The sequence below is a fragment of the Bombus fervidus genome, chromosome 3, assembly GCF_041682495.2.
Source record: "Bombus fervidus isolate BK054 chromosome 3, iyBomFerv1, whole genome shotgun sequence".
In the NCBI taxonomy this organism is placed as follows: Eukaryota; Metazoa; Arthropoda; class Insecta; order Hymenoptera; family Apidae; genus Bombus; species Bombus fervidus.
Genome location: NC_091519.1, coordinates 4,961,381 through 4,981,548, shown reverse-complemented (window position 1 = coordinate 4,981,548; position 20,168 = coordinate 4,961,381). Strand labels below are relative to the sequence as shown.

The window sequence follows — 20,168 nt, the reverse complement described above, 5'->3', positions numbered from 1 at the left end:
AGATTAAAACATAAAATATGATCCCCAGGGTATAGTTCGGAGTGGAGATCGGAGGATGGCGGCGCATAGTGCCTATAATAAATTCGATATACCTGAAGCTCCCTTTCGAATGACCTTTTTTTCGTCAGGTGCGATACAGTGGCACCTCGAGTTAATTCACTCCAAAGTCTTAGAAATCAATCTGTATTCAACAACCGTGTTTTTCAAAATACTACATGGAGAACATTACAGACGTAAATGCAAAAAAAAAAAAAGATTCTTGCAGAGACTTTTCTTAACTTTTCATCTCATCGCTCTATGACTGGATCAATAAATTGAATGCGCTTTTTTTATGAGAAATCACAAAAGATACGATACAAATAAGTACATAATACATTTTGCTACGGACATATCTTCTCGTATGTATCCATATGATAAATATATAATATATGGATACATTACATGTTGATACCGTGTTTATAACAATGAAAATTCATACAAAAATAAACGTATCAAGAATAAAATATATCATTGTATGCACGAGTGAGATACATCATAAAATCGCATACTATGTGCAATTTATTTACTAAGTTACTACAATTATGTATATACTGATTTTACCATTATTATACAAATTTAATGTGATTTATATAAGCGTCCCGGCTTTTCAGTATGCTGAATATGATTTATGTCTCCACACTTCGTGTTTCGTCTTGCTTCATTCATATTTATAAGCGTATAAACAGACATTTGTGCTTCAAGTAATTAAGAGATTTATAGTAGATCGAATTAGCATTAAACGCTTCGATAATTACCTATGTAACTACGTCAAATGTTTAGATAATCAACAAAGAACCATGATTTTCCGGGGAATAGATTGAAGTTATTACATTAATTATGAACGGTAACCGAAAGATTAATAATTTTTTTATAGCAAATTGGATATTCCGTTTTTTTACATTGTCTATATACAATTATAATTTTGTAATTAATAAATGATTCTTAACACAATGACATTCGCGACGATTTTTCATCATACAAACACATTACGTACACTTTCAACAAGTCATTTAATCGTTAAGCCGCTATTATTGATTGACACTGATAAACCTATTTGATCGAAAATATATATGTACAAGGTAATCGATGTAGAAAGACGATTGACGATCTGTCACTTCGTCCACCATCTCAATTAAGTTATATAAGTCGATAAAATAATTATGTATCACACTTATTACTTGAAGCTAGATTATGTACAGTGATATTGTCCTATTAAATTTTAACGACAATTTCACATTTCGTATTTATATTTTATAATTTTTAAGATTAAGATATATAATAAATACAATGTTATTCTTAAATTATCAATCTATCTATTTTAAAAAATCCGGAGAAACATCTTGTCGAAAAATAAACAAAAGAATAAATAGTATCTATGATGATAGATGCACTAGAATGTTTGTAATATTACGAAATACGTGGCATTTACGTAATAACGTTTGAAACAAGGTAGGCATTTTCCACGCATTATATAAATTTATTTTACGATTTCTTGTACTTTTTAATACATTCTATTGTTAGGTAATTAAAATAAATGTATTCCGCGATAAAATCTAAGCTCGACTAATCTGCAAAATTCAATCTTGAAAAATACTAATAGATTGGTGAGATGGATGTAGTGATGAAATGAGAAGAAATGTCCCGTAGCATGAATAGCAAAATGCAGAATGCATAATAGAATTGAAAGGAAGAACGAAAGTGGTCGTTCAAGAGGAGGAAAGCATCCTATTACACGATTCGTTTTTCCATAAAAGCAAATGTCTTTTGGCTAGCGGCGAAGATAGTTTGCAATAGTGGTTGGTCCGGGTCGCGGCCGTATCGTCGCGCCGGACCGAGGACGCTCTTGTATTTGTCGAATACGAAGTCACGTACCGAATACATTATCGGGTGGAATACGGTCTATGCATGTGAAGGTTGAAAAGCAGGCATGCAGGCAGGCAGGCAGGCGGGCAGGCTGAGAGCAAGCTAGCTGGCGGACAGACGGACAGACGGACGAACGAACGAACGGACGGGTGGGTGACTATATTGATTGTGTAGCCGGCTGACAGCGACAGTGACATATGTCACCGAGGCTTCTCGTTATCGCTGATTTAAACATGAGGCAACGAGGCCCTTGCTGAGTTGTCTGCGCTGCACCAGCTTCGTATTTCTGTCTACGTCTCCATCCCTCCCTCCAGCCCCTGTTATTATTATTGCCGCACATATTTTTTTCTCTTCCTCTTTCCTGGTCAATGTATTGACTGTCACATTGTCGGAAGCCTGACGACGTGACCTTTTTGATCACCGTACCGATGAAACGCCATGTCAGAAATAATTACGAGCTAGTCGCACGCAGCTATGTTGTTGTTGCTTGAGCGCTCGTTACTGTTATTATCACTCACGCGCCGTATAATATTGCACCAAATAACAGTTTTTCCCAGAGGTATACGACATATATTGTGATTTCATCGAATATTTGACATTGAATCATGACATTTCAAATGACACTGTTTGTTAAAAAAAAAATTTAATTTTCCTATCTCTTATTTTAATAAACAATATATTGTTATGTCTAATATAGGAACTCGTAAATTTGAAGATAAACGTATGACAAACAGGTCACATTTTGGCGGAAGTTGCTACAACATACATTGTATTGGAAAGCAACGATACGTACATAATCACGTAGCGCCCCCCTGTCATTTCGTGCTTCGAGTTCGATATATAAGAAGTAAGGGATGAGGCAAAGGGAGAAGAAAGAAGACTGCTATGATTTATTACCGGCCGCAAATTCTGTTTCTCCTCTGTGCACGCCAACTGCGTTTGCGTTCATCCATCTTTTTCCCTTTCACGGCTCACCGAGCAACTTTTCCCCAGCTTCCCCTCTCCTTCTTCCTTCACCCTCTTTGTTCCGCGCCATCTCTCAAAGTGACTGACTGCCTCCTTTATTATCCGCTTGTCAGCATTTTTACACTTTTATCCAGCGTTCTAGTATCTATTGTCCCCGAAGCGAATTCGTTTGGTCACAATACGTCATGAAGAACGATCATCCTGAAGTATTACTAAAGTATTGTTGAATCTCGTTGAAAATAGCGGTGATGTTTGAAAAGCTATTGCGGTCTAATGTTTGATTCGAATTGACGCATGGATTATAAATTATATACTTGGTAAGCGTTCTTTGGCTTTCGAAACGGAAAAATGGAGGACAGCTGCCGTTTCTAGGTCAATACACGTTCACTAGTAGCGAGTCTTATCAATTTATATTATATTATAAATATAAATAATTCTAAAAACTATCTTTCTTAAAAAATGATTTATGGAAGCTTCTTTTGTTATCGAATTTCAAGAGAAATATAATTGCATTTTATATATTGATTGACACATCATGCTATTCTTCCAAATTCATAAAATATAATCTTTATTATTGTTTATGATTCATTATTCTCACTTGACATTTTTATAACACAGCCCATAGAAGCTTTTACGATGTGCAGAATTTCCCAATTTCTTAAATCTATTTACAGTCAGGTATGACTAACCAGTACCCTAATCTGAGTCCGTAATAGTTCGGAAAATTATAGCCTAATCACAATAAATGTTATCTACCATTTCATGTACTTTATTTATTGCATTACCTATTTATGTTACCTCTCTTTCTCTCGCTCATTTTACAACTACTCTAAACTAGAAAATTCGATCGTGTACGCACTAAATTACTATTACGTAAATTACTTTACAATCGCATTATTGTTACGTCAGAAGGACATTTTCATAAAACTAGCATGATCTATATCTATATTTATTGCATACATGTATACATTTTCCTACGATTGACGAAATAATGCATATTTCACATCAGATGCAATTAGCATTGCGTTTTACATAATAAACATTGTTTATGTCACTGCATCTGTCAGTAACACATCAAAGCTGAATCTTTATCCGTCTGGTAGCTGACGTTTTGAAATCTCCGAAACGTGGACTGAAGGAGCGGCGGAGATGAAAGAGAACTATATTAGCCGTAAACTCATCCGTCAGCGTCAAAACGTCAAAGACTTGCCATTGGGGTATTAACGGCGCCATAACTTCAGAGAAACAGAGCAGGAGAAAGGAGAGAGGAGGAATGAGAGGGGTACAGAAAGTCAAAGATATAGAATGGAAGTGGAACTCCCAAAGACCTTTATTTCTTCTGGGAAATATTACACGATAGAAAGATTTAATATTACCTTGTATCCCACTGTTTAGTTGAAAATGGAAGTTCAACGCATATGGACGCAATCATTCTTATTGGTAGACTTTCACTATTATTTATCATTATTCTTAGATTTGTTTAATACGTTACGACCTTAACTATGCAATAGCAAATTGTAATAAAGTGTGTGAGATTAGACATAGTTAATATACTATAATTGTTGTTCGTTTCACCCTTCGCAAATAAAGTACGCACAATAGATATGCACAGAAAGTTATTAAAATCCTTAATGTAATTTATTATATATCTACATATCTACATACTTCTAAATCAGTAACAAATATGGTTCTATATTTTTATTCTTTTTTTTCATTTGTTTCTATTGGAAGTTGACCTAAAATTGAAATTTTATATAGGATACTTTGTGTTTAAAATTGATTGTATTTTATTGTATATTATGGCATTTCGAAACTCCAAAAACATTATGAATTTAAATTTAAACTGCAACTGACATAACTGTATACATTTCTCAGACACTATTCGCGTACATTTCTACACAAAGTGTTTCTCGGGCTAATTATTGCTTACCGCGATTATGCGGTCTACGTAGCCAGCGTGTGGATATTGTCATAATTCGTTGTAATTACCTTGTAACATAACTGCTTCACCGATCGCTTTATCTTACTTAAAGTCATACCGCGTGAAATGGCCACAATCCCCTAACCGCGCGGAACGTTTGAGTTTCAACGCAGCTGGTATTCAAGTTTTTTTATGGCCACGTTTGGCGGGTGCAGCAGTCACGATGCGTAGCTTTTATTAATACACAGTACAGAACACACGTTTGTTTTAAAGGTTTCGCATAAATACTATTGCGATCATATTGCGAAAGCAGTTTCTATGAGTCGTGAATACGGTATTTTTCTTCCAACTAATACATTACTAATACATTATTGATTACATATTATGATAAACTATGACAGTCAGCCAGCTAAAGTAGAAATCAAAACGCATCTTGTTGTGTTTGGAAAATAATTTATAGCGGAAATTCGCAACGAAAATTTCAAAGACATTTATTTAAAAGTAATGCCAGCGCTTGTGTTTGTTCGTTATATTTTGGTAGAATGACGATTCCTCGAAACGTGTACATTCCATTACCTTACATTATTTAACGGTGTTATCTTAGCACGGAAGTCAGAAGAGATCAGTAGCTCGAATCGTTTAGTATCCGGTGAGTCAGTATGCGACAAAGTCGAGGCGCGGTTGGGGCGATAATTAAAACGCTTTTACAAAACTGTAGGCAAACAGCGCTTAAGTGGCTGTCATTCGTTACCCCGTGGGCTGTGGCAAGTCGGTAAGTCGCTGAGCGAGCAATCAATCACCCGACATTCCCTTCCCCACCGACCCATTACATTTCTATTTTGAAAGCTGCTTATTAAGCGGGGCCGGTCGGAGAGACAGACAGGTTTCACGGTATAAAATATCGGGTTGCCGTGGTGGCAGGGACGGTTCCGTGTCGAGGTAGCTATGGTAGGCAAACTGGAAGGGGTGTGCAGAGTGAGGGGACGGAAGAGGAGAAGAGAGAGAGGGGGGGATGGACGGCTGTAAAAGCGGTGAAATATCAAAGCCGGGATGGGAGCTGTCATCGTCGGGCCAACATCATGGGTGGCGTGTTGAATTAGAATGCCTTCCCACACCCCACACAGGGCCAAACCCCACCGCAATTCTCCCACCATAATCCTTCGACTAGAACTGGTGGGGACGACAAGAGAGGACAGGTTATACACCCTGGCTTGTCGAAGAAGGAGGGGTAGAGAGCGGATCGTGTCGCCAGGCGGCGTTGCGGTCGCATTCCACTTCGTGCACCGAACAGCTCCGTCGAGAGCTGCCACTATTTTCCTGGATTCCATTTGGTGTACATCGTTTGCGTTTAATCGTTTCATATCACGGAGAGATTGATCAACTAACGCGTATATCGAAACTGTGCCCCGGAATATTTAAAACGTTTACGTTCATCAGTTTGTTCCTGTTTCGTGATTTGTGAAGATTTACTTGTAGTTTTGTGCAGTGATTGGCTTAATAAGTGTAAAACCAAATGGTTGTCCTCGAGGAAGGCGGTATGCTGACTACTGGACACAATCAATATCTACAACCGGATTATCTTTCTCCGCTTCCAACTACGGTTAGTATATGCTTCAAAAAAATATTGTTTTTGATAAACAATTTTTTAATTATTTAATTACGGATACAGTGAAGGGAGTAAAGTACTATAGTTTTTACATTATTCTATTTCTTTTTGTAATTTTGTATATAAATTAAAATTAACAACGTTATTTTTTATGGAAAATCGGATGAACTTCGTTTGAATATTCAAAAATAAGATGTTTCATTTGTTTGTCGTATACCGACGGTACACGATGTCCGACGGGTTGCTGTACACTAACCTATTCGACCTTTTCTTGTGTATTTCATAAAATAATAAATGTCTCACGATATTACGTTCAAAGTTTTAGTATATATTTATAAAATATCAAACATCGATGTTGATTTGTAACGAGTTGCACAACTTTATTTTACAGTTGGATGCGAAGAAGAGTCCTTTAGCTTTATTGGCCCAAACATGCAGTCAGATAGGTGCTGATTCTCCAACAAAGCCTTTGATTTCTCCGCTGGATAAAACGCCGAAGAGCATGAATACCGGTACAAACGCAAAATCTCCACCAGCTGCAAAGTTGGAACGGAGTAGTACACGCAGCAGCCCGTCGGACGGGAAATCCTTGGCTTTTAAGCCTTACGAAACTAATGTTGTTTCGAAAAAATCTACTGACGAAAGTAGACCTGCGTCGAAAGCAAGTGTTCACAGTGTTAGTGGTCAAGAGAGTGTAAGTGTGAGTGATACCAGTCACACAGAAAAAAAGTCATCGGGAAATCGTACGCCCGTCGGCCGAAAGTCAGCCTCTCCCGCGACTCAAGCGACAGCGACGGCAAGCACCACTCCATCCACTGATCGGAAGACACCGGCGGATCGAGACAAAACCGATGGATCGCCACGTAATAACAACAATGGTACCAGCCCGATCATTAGATCAGGCATGGAGATTCTTTCTGGCAGTCATACAAAGGAATCGAACTTGGGTGCATATAAGCCTAGTCTTCCGGGATTTTCTGGAAACCCGCTCTGTTGCCCACCCGGATTAGCAGAAAATCCAGCGTTTAGACCACCGTTTGCTGGTGCATCTCCCTTTTCACATCATCACGCTGCAGCAGCAGCTCTTCTGGGTTATCCATCAAGTACTCCGACAGGTGGAAACCCATATCTGAGTTACGCTCGTGTCAAGACTCCGGCCGGTGGGGAGGCCTTAGTACCGGTTTGTAAGGATCCTTATTGTACTGGCTGCCAATATAGTATGCACAGCGCGCAGCTAATGATGAGTACTGGAACTTGTCCGAGTGGATGTACACAATGTGATCATCAAAAGTACGGTTTGGCAATGGCATTGTCATCGTTTGGTCCTATGGCTCCACCGTCGCTTTCTTACCCGTCCACATTAACCGGTGGTAGACCATACGTTTGTAATTGGATCGCTGGAGATTCTTATTGTGGAAAACGATTTACTACATCGGAAGAGCTTCTTCAGCATCTTCGTAGCCACACAAGTTTAACCGGTGGCGATCATGCGTCATCTTCAGCCGCTTTACTCAGCAATCCACATCCGCATCCTTTGCTCTCGCCGTCGGCAGCTTTACATCGTGCGAGCGGCGGGTCTTACCCGACGCCTTCTCTGAGTCCGTTGAGCGCCAGATATCACCCATACGGAAAGCCACCGACGGGACCTCTTCCAGCCTCGCTCGCCGCATCACCTTATAGCGCTTTCAACGCATTAGGACCTTATTATTCTCCATACGCGATCTATGGCCAACGAATTGGTGCTGCAGTACATCCTTAAACTGGTGCTCCGGTGTAAACATTTTCAGTGTACAGTCTACAATAGTGTAAAATAGGAAATTGTCAAAATGAGCTTTTGACAACCTGTTGTGTAAATAATTAAACGTGTATAATATAAATTTATTTAAAAAGATACCTATATATATATACAACATGTGTGTATAAATTCAAGATTACAATTAAAGTTTATAAAGATATCTTGTGACTTTAACGTTTCACCATCAAATCATTCTTTGCGGAAAACCTATATTAACATACCTCCTAACGTTTGATCATTATGTAGGGAAGAACATGTACACCGTGGATAGACACCTTAGACATCTTCGAATCGATAGGAATGTTTCTATACGGCACATTATTGCGTAAAGTATTTCGATCTTTGTAATCAAGTTCAAAAACCTATGGATAAGTAGCAAAAACGCCGCGCGTGGCGAAATTTTCGAGTGCTAATTAATTTTCATGTTCAATGGGAAATATTCACTTGTTTCTTAATTGTGTTTGAAATTTGAAGTGATACAATTAGTCGTACGGAAACAGTGTTAGGTGTTGAAAATCGTAGACTTATGTAGCGATACTCACTAATCGCTTTCTTTTATGATAGTGATGATAGTCTGATGGCGTGAATCTTGAAACGGTCGTGCATGTTCTAATGTCCACAATGTAACTGTGATATTACGCTATTTTTTCGAAAAAATAATAGGTGATAACATTAATGATGGTATCTAAACTATATCTATAATGAAGTGTATCGTCTAACTTATTCGTATCGTTTGTATAAGTGACAGATTGTAAAAGTGATGAAACTGAGAAAGAGATGTGCTTATTATTTCCTCTGAATTTCCGAATGCAGTTATTATTATAAACGGAATAATTAACAATACTTTACATTTATTCAGAAATACATTGGATTTTTATTCTTCGTTATGTAAAGTACTCTGATTGAACGAACATAATGTATGATAGACATTATTTGCACTGTAAATATCTCTTGTAAATATCGTTGAGTTTCCATACCGCTTTAATAAAAACAATGTTTGTGAAATCATTAAATTTGTCTTTTTATTAATACATTTTCTATACTCGTTGCGTATTTAATTCTTTTTCATTCGAATAAAACTTATTTTAATAGATATTACTATTTATTATTTTTTACGTTTGTATAATAAAATAATTTTTATTATCATTTCGTTAGAAAAAATATTTTCGTATCTCATGTGACATACTTTGCAGTACTAAATCGTTTTTATTACTATTGATCTACATATTTTTCTGTTAAGTTACTAGCTCTGGTAGACCACAAATTAAAGATGTTATGCTTTGATAATATAGTCCCCTGTGACTTAACGTCAAAAGTTTAGGTCATTTAAAATGAGCATATGTTGGAATAGTTTTGTAATCGTACCAATTGAATATATCAAAAGTATTAATGCGAGTACAAAATTAAAAATTGAAGAGAAATAGTAGGAAAAGTACAAGGCGACAAAGAAGAGGCAGAGGAACCGCCGTATCTACGCTTCTGATGCGCACCACCAGGGTGCTCGTTGTTCATGTGCGCGCACCAACGGTGAGTCTCAATCCCCGGGGTACCCAGGAGAGTAAATTTATTTCTTTCATTACGGACGGAGCAGGTCGCGAGTTCTCGGATATCAGCGCTGCAAGGCGGGGCGCATAAATCTGCAGCGTAGTGTCGGAAGGAGGAAAAGGGGCAGGGTGTGGAAGTAGGGAGGAAAATGCGGAGAGGGGGTGGTGGAGTGGGTGGTTGAAGGTTTTTAGACCCATGCAGAGGGAGAGACTTGCTTTACCCTCTGCGAACGTCGTTTCTATCGCCAGGGTGCCACGACAGGCGGTGGCAGGCTCAGCTGGCTCAGCAAAGTGAAATATTCGGTGATTTTAAACGTCGGGATGAATAGTTTCCTCGTATTTCGCGTTCTCGACCCGTTTCATGGATTGGAATTCATGTTATTTCGGTATCATTATGTGCATCGTTGGGTCTCAATTAGTGGCTCGTCCATTCTAAGTAGAGTATTTATACGAACATGGATCGATTCACGTAATTTACCTCTTGTGATTGAATATGCTAAGAAATATGCGCTTCTTGGAAAATTAATATAAAAGCGGCTATGTAACTGTCGAAAATGTATGAATATATTACATGTAAATAAAATATACATCGGATTTTCACTTATGACTGTGCAATAGCAATAAATAGAAGCTTAATTGTGGAATAATAGGAATATTCTTGTTTATGATGTAGCAAGTAGCATTTCAGTCAAAATAGCTTAAATTTTCAAAAGAATGAACTAACAAATAAATGAAATAACAAACAAATATAAAATAATCATATATATTTTGTTACTCATACTTTATTTCTTTATTATCTGTAATAAGATTGTTCTTCTTGAAGTAAAATTACTATTTGATATTTTCTGGGTCGTTAGTCCCAAATTTAAACCTCAGACACGAGACAAAAACTAACGAAAATCCCGTATTTCCTTACTCAAATACTCCTAATTTCTTATCCATATTTATTTTAAACGAAAGGGTTTATTTTTTCTATGCCTTTCTTTATTGTTGTTTTTTCCCCTTTTTTTGTTTGAGAATTTATTTTAAATCATCCTAATAGTGAACTTACCTCTTCTATTTGAAGAACGTATAAGGAGATATTGTCCTGCAATTTTGTTGATTCATCCTATAATATATTTTAACAACATTTATGTATTTAAATTTAGCAACAACTGTTCGTCATATTGCTTTTTGAACTTATTATTTTAGTATTGACACGTTATTTTAGTGTTTGTGCTAACATTGGAAGAAAATTAAATTTATTTCACGACAAGACTTCTCAAGTATGTACATCTTTGATTGTTTTCTTATCCAATGATACGTTCTGGCTATATTGCGTTTTACAAATTAACTACGTTATTTAATAACATGTCTATTATCCTCCCTCCTTTGTTTCTTGAAACCAAACAATGGACAATTTGTGTGATAGAAGTAATTCATATTTCACTGAATTTATTTATCTTTTAATTACTAAATAATTAGTATCTGCGCTACACGCTAGGCTCTATGTAATAATTCGTTGAAAATACATAGCTAGTACTTTAGTTAGTTTGCTTACTTATTTCATATAACGGTAAATCGCCATATTTTATGCCAGGCTATATATAATATTTCGTTACTCCTTTACAGCAGATAGATTTATTATATCTACAGGGTGGTCCATAAATCACTTTTCCATTTGAAAGTTATATAACTTTTTTAATTGTATATTTTTATTTATTATTTATTTAAAAGTTATATAACTTTTAAATAGAAAAATAACTTATGAGTCTGTATATAATAAATCACCACATTTGAGAATAACCTATGCGTTTTCTTATGAAAAAGTTTAAAAATAATTATAATAATTTGGTAATATCTTTTAGTATCGATATAAAATTAATTATGTTTCATTATTTTTTGTTGAACATTTTGACAAAATACATATATGCACGGTATAAAGGTTATCTTTAATTATTTATCTATTGTCTATTTCAAGATAATATATAATTTATTATGAAATGAAAAAAGTAATAATAATTCATGTTTGTTTGCATTTATTTAATCTTGAGATCTCCTTTGTTTGGCGTTGCCGTGTAAAATTGCAACGTCAATGAAAGTAATAGGGTAGTGCATGACGTGTTGTTTTTTATTACCCAGGCAAAATAATTTTGTAGCTTTGATGTATATTTCCTTTGAATGATTCGATAAGTCATTGCAGCAATAATTATATTTTTCCCTTTTGCACAACCAGATTATAAATCTATTTCAGTTAGTTTCTTAAAAGTTAAACGTTGCGCTACAGATAGCAATTTATCATTATTTTGTAAGATATGTATAGCGTGTACATTATACCTAATGCGTATTCTCTTTTGCTTGGTGTCTTTTTGTTATTCTATCCAGATTTATCTTGATAATTGGGAAAAACGGGAACATGTACAACGAGACACAAATAAAGGTGACAAACGATTTATTACCCGTTATTTCTAGAACGTGAGTTTCTCTTTTGCTCGAACCATTATCAACCTCCTACTCGACTGGCTGCAAAAAAAGCTTTGAATTTTAATTACAGAGTATCGGGGGGATAGCTTTGAACACAGGAACTAATTTTTTCGATATTCAACAACTTACATAGCATGTTACGTACATATATAGATTTTACGTTACTGGGAATTTACTATAATTTTGGTTAAAGAATGTAAGTCCCTGGTGTCATCGGCTGAATCTTTTTGTCGTTGAGAACATATCCTCGAATGACGTCTATCAGCTATCCTGCCCAGTCTTACGAGTCACAGCAGACAATTTAGCACATCAATAACAGGCCGCAGATAAAAGCAGCCCATACATCGTGGCTGACGTATCGTTTGTAATAAAACACAAAGGGGGTCTAGCCGCCAGCGGCATCTGTGTACCGCGTTGTGCAGCCGTTCGTTCATTCTTGCTGTTATTAACAGGCCGTACATCGTGGATGTTTTCTACCTACCATCTCCCGCCGAGTCATACATCACCGTTGAATGCGCGACAGCAAAGAGCAACTATAATTCATCTATAAGCTACAGCCGATCCCCCTCGGCAGAAATTGTGGAAGACGAAATCGATAGGTCAAACGTCGCTGAAGGTTTTACGATGTTCGCACTTCTGTCACATAAAATTGAATTTTCGGATAACGCGATCAAGACGCCGGATTATTGCTTTCCTATCGAATTTACTTCTTTTCCGACGAACAGAGGATTTTTGACACGCTATAATAAATCTCAACTTTTGATTACGTGACGATACAATGACTTATCGTTGATCGGGCGTCTGATAACAGTAACGATACATTTTGCAAATAAATAAATTTTCGATTTCTCGTAAAATACATAATCACATAAAATCGCAGCAATTATTGCGATTAATCTTATATAAGTTAAGTTTCTAATAATAACGCATAATCGTAGCTATAACTTATTGGAACAGATGCGAATGGAATAAATGGACGAAAGTAACGTTATTGTGTGAACATCGATCGCGATATCTGTGAACATTAAAGTAAAACTAACACTGTTATCGTTAGATATAATGCAGCATTACGTATAGCACAGGTATGTACCTCGTCGATTTCGTTTCTGCGGCGTCGCGTCGCGTCGTCTCCCGCAGCGTCATCGTGCCGGGGGCGCTGCACGGAAGAAGCAACAGCAGGACGGTGATGCATTATGCCTCCTTGTTACTTCCATTTACACCCAGCATGAGTGCCAGCCACTGTTTGCGTATGAGCGCATTTAATTTCGATGATGCGACCTACCTGCGGCTGCCCCTTTTCAAAGAATTTCTTCGATCGTCGTGTAGCGAATTAATTTTTGCTTGTCATAGAAGAAACTACGTGTATTTCTTAATAAACAGAGTGCACGAAGATACAATCTTTAAGCGTACATATTAATAAAAGGAATGAAGTTTCAGGCCTGTCCTGACGAAGCGAACTGTAATGTTCATGAAACGTCGGCATAAAGAGTAACGCACGATTAAAATGCAATTGAAACTCGAAAAACCATAAATATATCGCCAGGGTGATCGCTTTTTCGATTTAACTCTTCAACATCGATGGACTGTTGAAAAGTAGTGAGGCATCTTTGCAGTCTCTTTATAGAAGTCGTTGACAAATAATGTAGGAATTAACAAAAATATATCACGTTGTAGACGTTGATTACGATAGATGTAATTGCACTAAATCGCAAAACAATTAATATTTTTGCTCAAAGAAAATGACTAGAGATTTCGTTTGGTTTAGATTTCGTTACGTACAGCACAATCCAGAGAGAATTAATTTGCAAATTTTACGTGAAAATATATTTCAGTTTGTTGTTCTGGTCAGCGTCGATCATCGAATTAATATTTAAATGTGCCTTTCTATGAAATATATGTCACCTGTATAGATGTAGTCTTTGTTATAAAAAGTTTTATATCTTTGTAATTAATTTTGCTTATCGCAAAAGTTATTGCAAAAAAGATTATCATAGCATCTTGATGTAGCATCCACTTCAAAGCAAAGGTTAGACGGATGCTACATTATTTTCATCGATCATGTAGAGTCAAGAAGACGACGTCCGTCTCATTGACGAAGAAGTATTGCTCCAAAAGGCACTTGGAAATATCTTTCAGTTTATTTTTCAAATATACATTAGAATCGATATTTTTAAGATATAATAAAATGGTAAATAGACTTTCCTTGCTCGAAATGTTGCAGCAAGTACAATATACACTGTACTGCTTGTACAGCAATGCATCCACAATTTTGCAAATTATAATTAAAGTATTCAATTCATCTGTACATATTTAATTACGACATTTAATTACGTCTAATCTTTTACGTAGGAAATTTCAAAATACGATTTGGAACTATTTTTCAAAAAACTGTTTGAAGTGAAGCCAAAAAGTCCTTTATATTTCTTCAACGATCAATATCTCAAGACTTTTATGTTACTTATTACTGCTATCATCGCATTTTACATGTAAGATTGTACCTTCTCAAGCGTCTCCAAGAAAATCTCGGTTAAAAATCATAATTGCATTTGGTCTGGTATATCATTGTAATGATCGACTTACCAGAACATTGAAAATTATTATCGTATTATATTTGTTGATCGCGTAGATGCAAGGCCAAGAACTGATTTTACTTTAGAAGTTTGGAACGTTTCTCGACGAAATTTTTACTCATCGATGATGAAGAAATAGCTGAAGTTAGTAGAATTTCATCGCATAAAAATGGTAAGAATCAGAGTTCTTGGAATTACAATAGAACCCAGCAGAATCGACGTAATCTCGCAAATATGTTAAGAGTCAAACGATGGTTTACGATCCAATAAGATATGCTTGATGAGAAGTTTTACAAGGATCAATCGGTGGAGATTAACTAAAAGTACAGATACTGATCTGGCCGTTTCATTGATCACATTGCCCGATTGCTGTCTCAGCGAAGAGTTGAACAGATTGATTCAGACTCAGATACTTAAGTGACTGACATTTCCTCGAAGTAGTCGAGTAAAAGAAAAGACATATGCCTAGCTTTTTCGCTGCTATCATAGGACAAATAGCGAAATCAGACGCGCGCAGAGGTGAAAAGTCGCAGCGGCAAGCAACGTTGAAAACAAAGGGAGTTTAGAGGAAAGAGAAAGGAAGGGATTGAGAAAAGTGGACGAAGAACTGAGGAGAGGGTTGAAGTGTGTGCCAAGCGGACACGAGGAAACGAGATGGTTAGGGGTAAAAGGAGAGCAGAGGGAGAGAGCAAACGCGACGGACCGGATGATGAATTAGCCGAGGTGACCTCTCGCGCGAAATCTCTCCTGCTAGCTCTCGCGGTAGGCAGCTCCCGTGATGTCGGCCCCGAGATGATGGATCGCTCCCCGTCACGGAGCCATTCATCACCTCCATCTATCAGCCACCCCTTCACCTTGCTTTAGAAAGCGAGCATTCGACGGCTATCTACTCGCTTCGGATAGTGATTAATGTTGATCGGAGCGTACCCTGTTATTCGACCTCACTTCCATCTCTATCTTGCTCTCTCTTTCTCTCTCTCTCTCTCTCCCTCTCCCTCTCCCTCTTTCTCCCTTTCTCACTCACTTCCACCGTTTCCCTCACTCTCTTCCTTCTCTTCCTTCTCGTTATCCCCTCTATCCTCCTCTCTCTTCTTGAACGACGTACGTCCACACGTCTCTGGACGTTGACTTAGTATTGACTATGCGCGTTCATCTCCTCGATCGTTGGACAGCTCGTTGGAAACGGCGTAAAGGATGACCTCCGAGCTGCTTCGTCTGAAATACCGATCTCCCATGTTTCCCTTCGATTTTCCATACGAAGTGCACAATCCATCGCCGAGCTTTTGCTACATCTCCCTATAGCATTAGGCCATTCCTCGTATTTCGTAAGTTACTACGTCAGTACCAAATATGTCCCAGTTGGTCGTCAACTCATACATATTTCGTTGCAACAGTATCATTTATTTTATTTAATGATTGCATTTGGTAGATTGTTATCGATCTCTTCATTACCGATCACCAAGAGTCAAAGCACGAAGGCTCTTGAATGACTCCCATCGAACAATTCCTTTGCTATGATATGTTGCAAAAAATATACAATCGGATAGAAATACTTTTATATACCTGTAGCGTCGTGAGTCAGAAGCACGCGGCGTCGTCGATGTGCGATCGTTGAAAATTCCAGGAGAAAGACACCAGGAAATCTTTACAAAAGTTTATGTGTACACGCGAATAACTAATTGTAGGGTCAGAGCTGATGTCGAGAATTTACATAAAACGACAGCGGCATAGCGATCAGCTGAGTCTACCGGCAGTGGCTAGGGAAGAGGCAACTATCGTTCCGCTGGAATGGCTGATAATGTTGCACAAGTCGTATATCGTAGTCTTCTTAATGGGATAGCATTAACCTTTTTTCACGTGGCTCCTTCTGCCACGAACTTCAGTTTCGTTCGCGCCTCTTTCTCGCTTATTTAAAACCTGTAGGAATATAATGTATAATGATAATTGATCGATGCTTTTGGATTTTCATTTTATTTCATCGCTCAATGCCACGTCACATTGTGCCGCATTGCGTCCGTGTGCCGTGTGTACAATTCGCGTGCTTATAGCGTTTCAATAAAGTACAGATTTTTTTATCTTTGACTGACTCGACTGCTTGTGACATAGCATCAACTTCGTGTTACAACATACCTCCGGCATGAAAGTGACTATTTTCTATATTAATAAACGGATCAAAATGAAACATTTTTTACGACATTTCTATCCAACGAAAGAACGTGTAGTACATTCAAAGTATCGAGTATGTTCCTGTTACACATGTATTTTTTACAAAGGTGTGTATTACTTTTTTCAGTAGTTTATTGCGATATCGATCAGTATTCACCAGCAAACGAAAAGTGTTATTTAAGGGCCGGTTGTATGTATACCTATAGCACAGAGAATTTTAAAAAAATTTCTTTAAAATTTTTTACTTTTTTCAAGTATGTATAATATGTATTGAAAGGAACGGTTTGAAATTTGAAAAATAATGTGCGATGCTAAAAAATTCAGGCAATACGTAGAAAAATATGTAAAGATAGTCTCATTACCTTCGTGTAGATGTGTGTTTTGAAACAGTTGTATGCAATACAGAAATTGTTTAAATCGCTAAAATTTATGGATATACAATTTATAGTGTATTGGAGATATGTACTGAAAAACAGAGACAGATTGTGAAAAATAGAATACATTTGAAGCGTATAGTAAACAAAATAAGGTTGCGTCAGTTACGTTTATAGAAATAATCGTCTCTCAGTTCAAGCTTGTTAATTACAGCGATTATTAACACTTCAATGCACCATTATGACATGAAATTAACGTGCACTTTCACCTTGGTTTAAAGTGACAATGAAATAATCGTGCGTTCAAGCGTATCGACGATGCAGATCCAATTAAACGGACGTATTAAATTAATTCGCCTGAAATTCAAGCGGAATGGCGTGCCATGAAAAATATTTTTATTACATTTTCCTTCGTTTGTGAAAGCGATCCTACCTCTCGAAATCAAATTAATTTCAGAGCCAATCACTGATCCTCTGTTAAAAGACATTTCACGTTACGATGTCGTGAGTCGTGGCATGGTATAGAACGCAGTTTCAAATGTGTTTGCCTGAGCCGCGTCTGCAGCCTATCTACCAGCATGCTACGCTTGTAATTACGTTAAATTATTGGATCGAGCATGAAGGAGCAAGTTATCTCTCAATCTAGTCGACTACAAAGGAGCCGACCGAGTAATTGTGATTGGTGTAACGGAGCCGACTGACAAGAGACGATACTCACATTTCATTATACATATATATGTCATACTTGCATTTATCTGTGAGCGAGCCATGTAGTTATTATATACGGCATTTATGCTTTTTTCTTCTGCTACTCCCGTCCACAAAGCGCCGCGTACAGTCAACATTTCTCAACGACTGTTACCGATTTCGTGGTAACATGGTGTCGAGAGAAGAAAATGATATTTGATTGAACATTTTATTTCGAAGATTTTCAGAAAATTATCGCAATCAAGTACAAATTTTATTTCGCCGCTGTTCGAATTGTTTCAGTTGTTTCTATAAACGAATACACGAGGAAAACGTTCGTATCGCAATCCCCGAATACAAGTACATACATTTAGTTATTGAAAAGTTGCGAGATTTTGTACGCATCGTTAGATATTTTAATAAACTAATTGTTCTGTTTTGATAGATTGACCTACGAAACAAAAGATGATGGATTTCTATGCTTTACGTTACAATTCATTTACCATACTTGGTTTGATTTCATCGAAACATGATACACGATATCCATTAATTATACTATTCCGCAGATCGGAATTACAATGAGTCAAGCGTCTTTGTTTCGCTTAAAGCACGGTATCGTAATTTCCAAGTAAAATGTTAGTGACAAAAGCCGTATAACGAGGCACTCGAGAAGAGGCAGGAAGTCGCAGACGCCAGGTTGGATGGGACATTGATGAGGAAACTTCGGTTGGTTATAGCCGGGGCTGGTGATAAGGAGCCAAGGAGTTCCTAAGTAAGAGGAGGTATAGCGGTGCTTGGCGAGGGGTTAAACCCGAGCTATCTCTTGCCTCGCGTTATCCTGCGAGCCCGTATATATCCGGCCCAGTCGAGGGTAGATATACCTTCGGATGGAAGGCGCCTTCGCGCTCCTTATCGCGTCGTTTTACAATCTAAATACAAGGAATCAGGAAGGATCAGCCGCAACCTCGTCTTAATGAACCGCAATGTCTTTGCCGGGCTTGTGCTCTCTAGACAACAAGCACCGCCTAACCTCTTGGGTCGATATTGCAAATAGAAATTAAAATCTGCACCAAGAGATTTTCATTGAAATACGAAAGTTTATTGCTGTTGGAATTATCGAGCTCAATTTGCACGCCTTCCAGACAAGTCTTTGATTAAACCGACTCTGTGACTTTTTAAACATTCACCTCGTTGAAACGATGCTTTATATTACGTTACAGAATGAAGCGCATGTAATTGCAACTATATACATATGTATATATTTTGATCGCTCCGCAGATAAAAGCTTTAGCGAAAATTGTTTCAGATAAATATCATACATGGTTCGAGGAAAGCCATACAGTTACTATTTAATATTTTTAATCACCTGCCGAAATTTCGAAGTTTCTATATCGCTTTCGATCTTTTAAATAGATAGATACTACATTTTTTTTTATAACAAAAGTTATGAATAATCTTGGAATAAATTCGGACATCTGTATTAAGATGGTTATTAAAGGATCTTTAAGGAAGGTGAAAATCGTTTATGAAAATTGTAATTGTCGAATAATACAAAATAAATCGTTTGCAAAATCGCACAATGATCTTAGAAATCAAGCTACAATGATATTTCACGCGAAATAATTTCCTAACATAAATATATTTTTCATATTTTTAATAATATTAATATCGTATAACCAATTCTTCCGAGGAGAAGAGGAATACGATTTAATAAATATATGTACTAGCTACTCTTGTTTAATTGAGAAACTGAATGTCTTCTTTTTAACTTTTGTATTTTACAAATTCGTAATATTGGATAGTTTTCATTCGAATAAAACAACAAGGCGATAAAAATATCAAAAGATTATTTGGAGCATCGTATGTAGAACGACAGGAAATTTTTCTGTAGTGAAATGGTCACATTTTAATCGAAGTACCGATTATCCATTCTCTGTTGTTCGTCTCGACATTTCTGTCCTCATAATCATGTTCGTATCGCTGTCGAGCCTCTGTGACACTTATTTCATTAGCTCCAAATAGAATTACACAAGTTACAGTCAGTGCAAGTCAACTGCAGGGTTGTGTGAGTGGTTGTAAGTGATTCCGAGTAGGACGATTCAATTGCCGGCTTGAACGAATTCCAAGTAAGGAGGAAGCAGATCCGTCGAACTATGAACATGATATACACTACT

At 37.1% G+C, this 20,168-nt stretch overlaps 1 protein-coding gene across 1 annotated transcript; it reads left to right on the top strand.

Annotated features, from left to right (window-relative positions):
- Nucleotides 1-5,811: 5,811 nt before the first annotated feature.
- On the top strand, nucleotides 5,812-9,203 carry Noc (zinc finger protein no ocelli). Its single transcript, XM_072022782.1, has 2 exons — nucleotides 5,812-6,389; nucleotides 6,787-9,203. The coding sequence occupies exons 1-2, from the start codon at nucleotides 6,303-6,305 to the stop codon at nucleotides 8,152-8,154; spliced, it is 1,455 nt and encodes a 484-aa protein (XP_071878883.1). The 5' UTR covers nucleotides 5,812-6,302; the 3' UTR covers nucleotides 8,155-9,203.
- The last annotated feature ends 10,965 nt before the right edge of the window (nucleotides 9,204-20,168 follow it).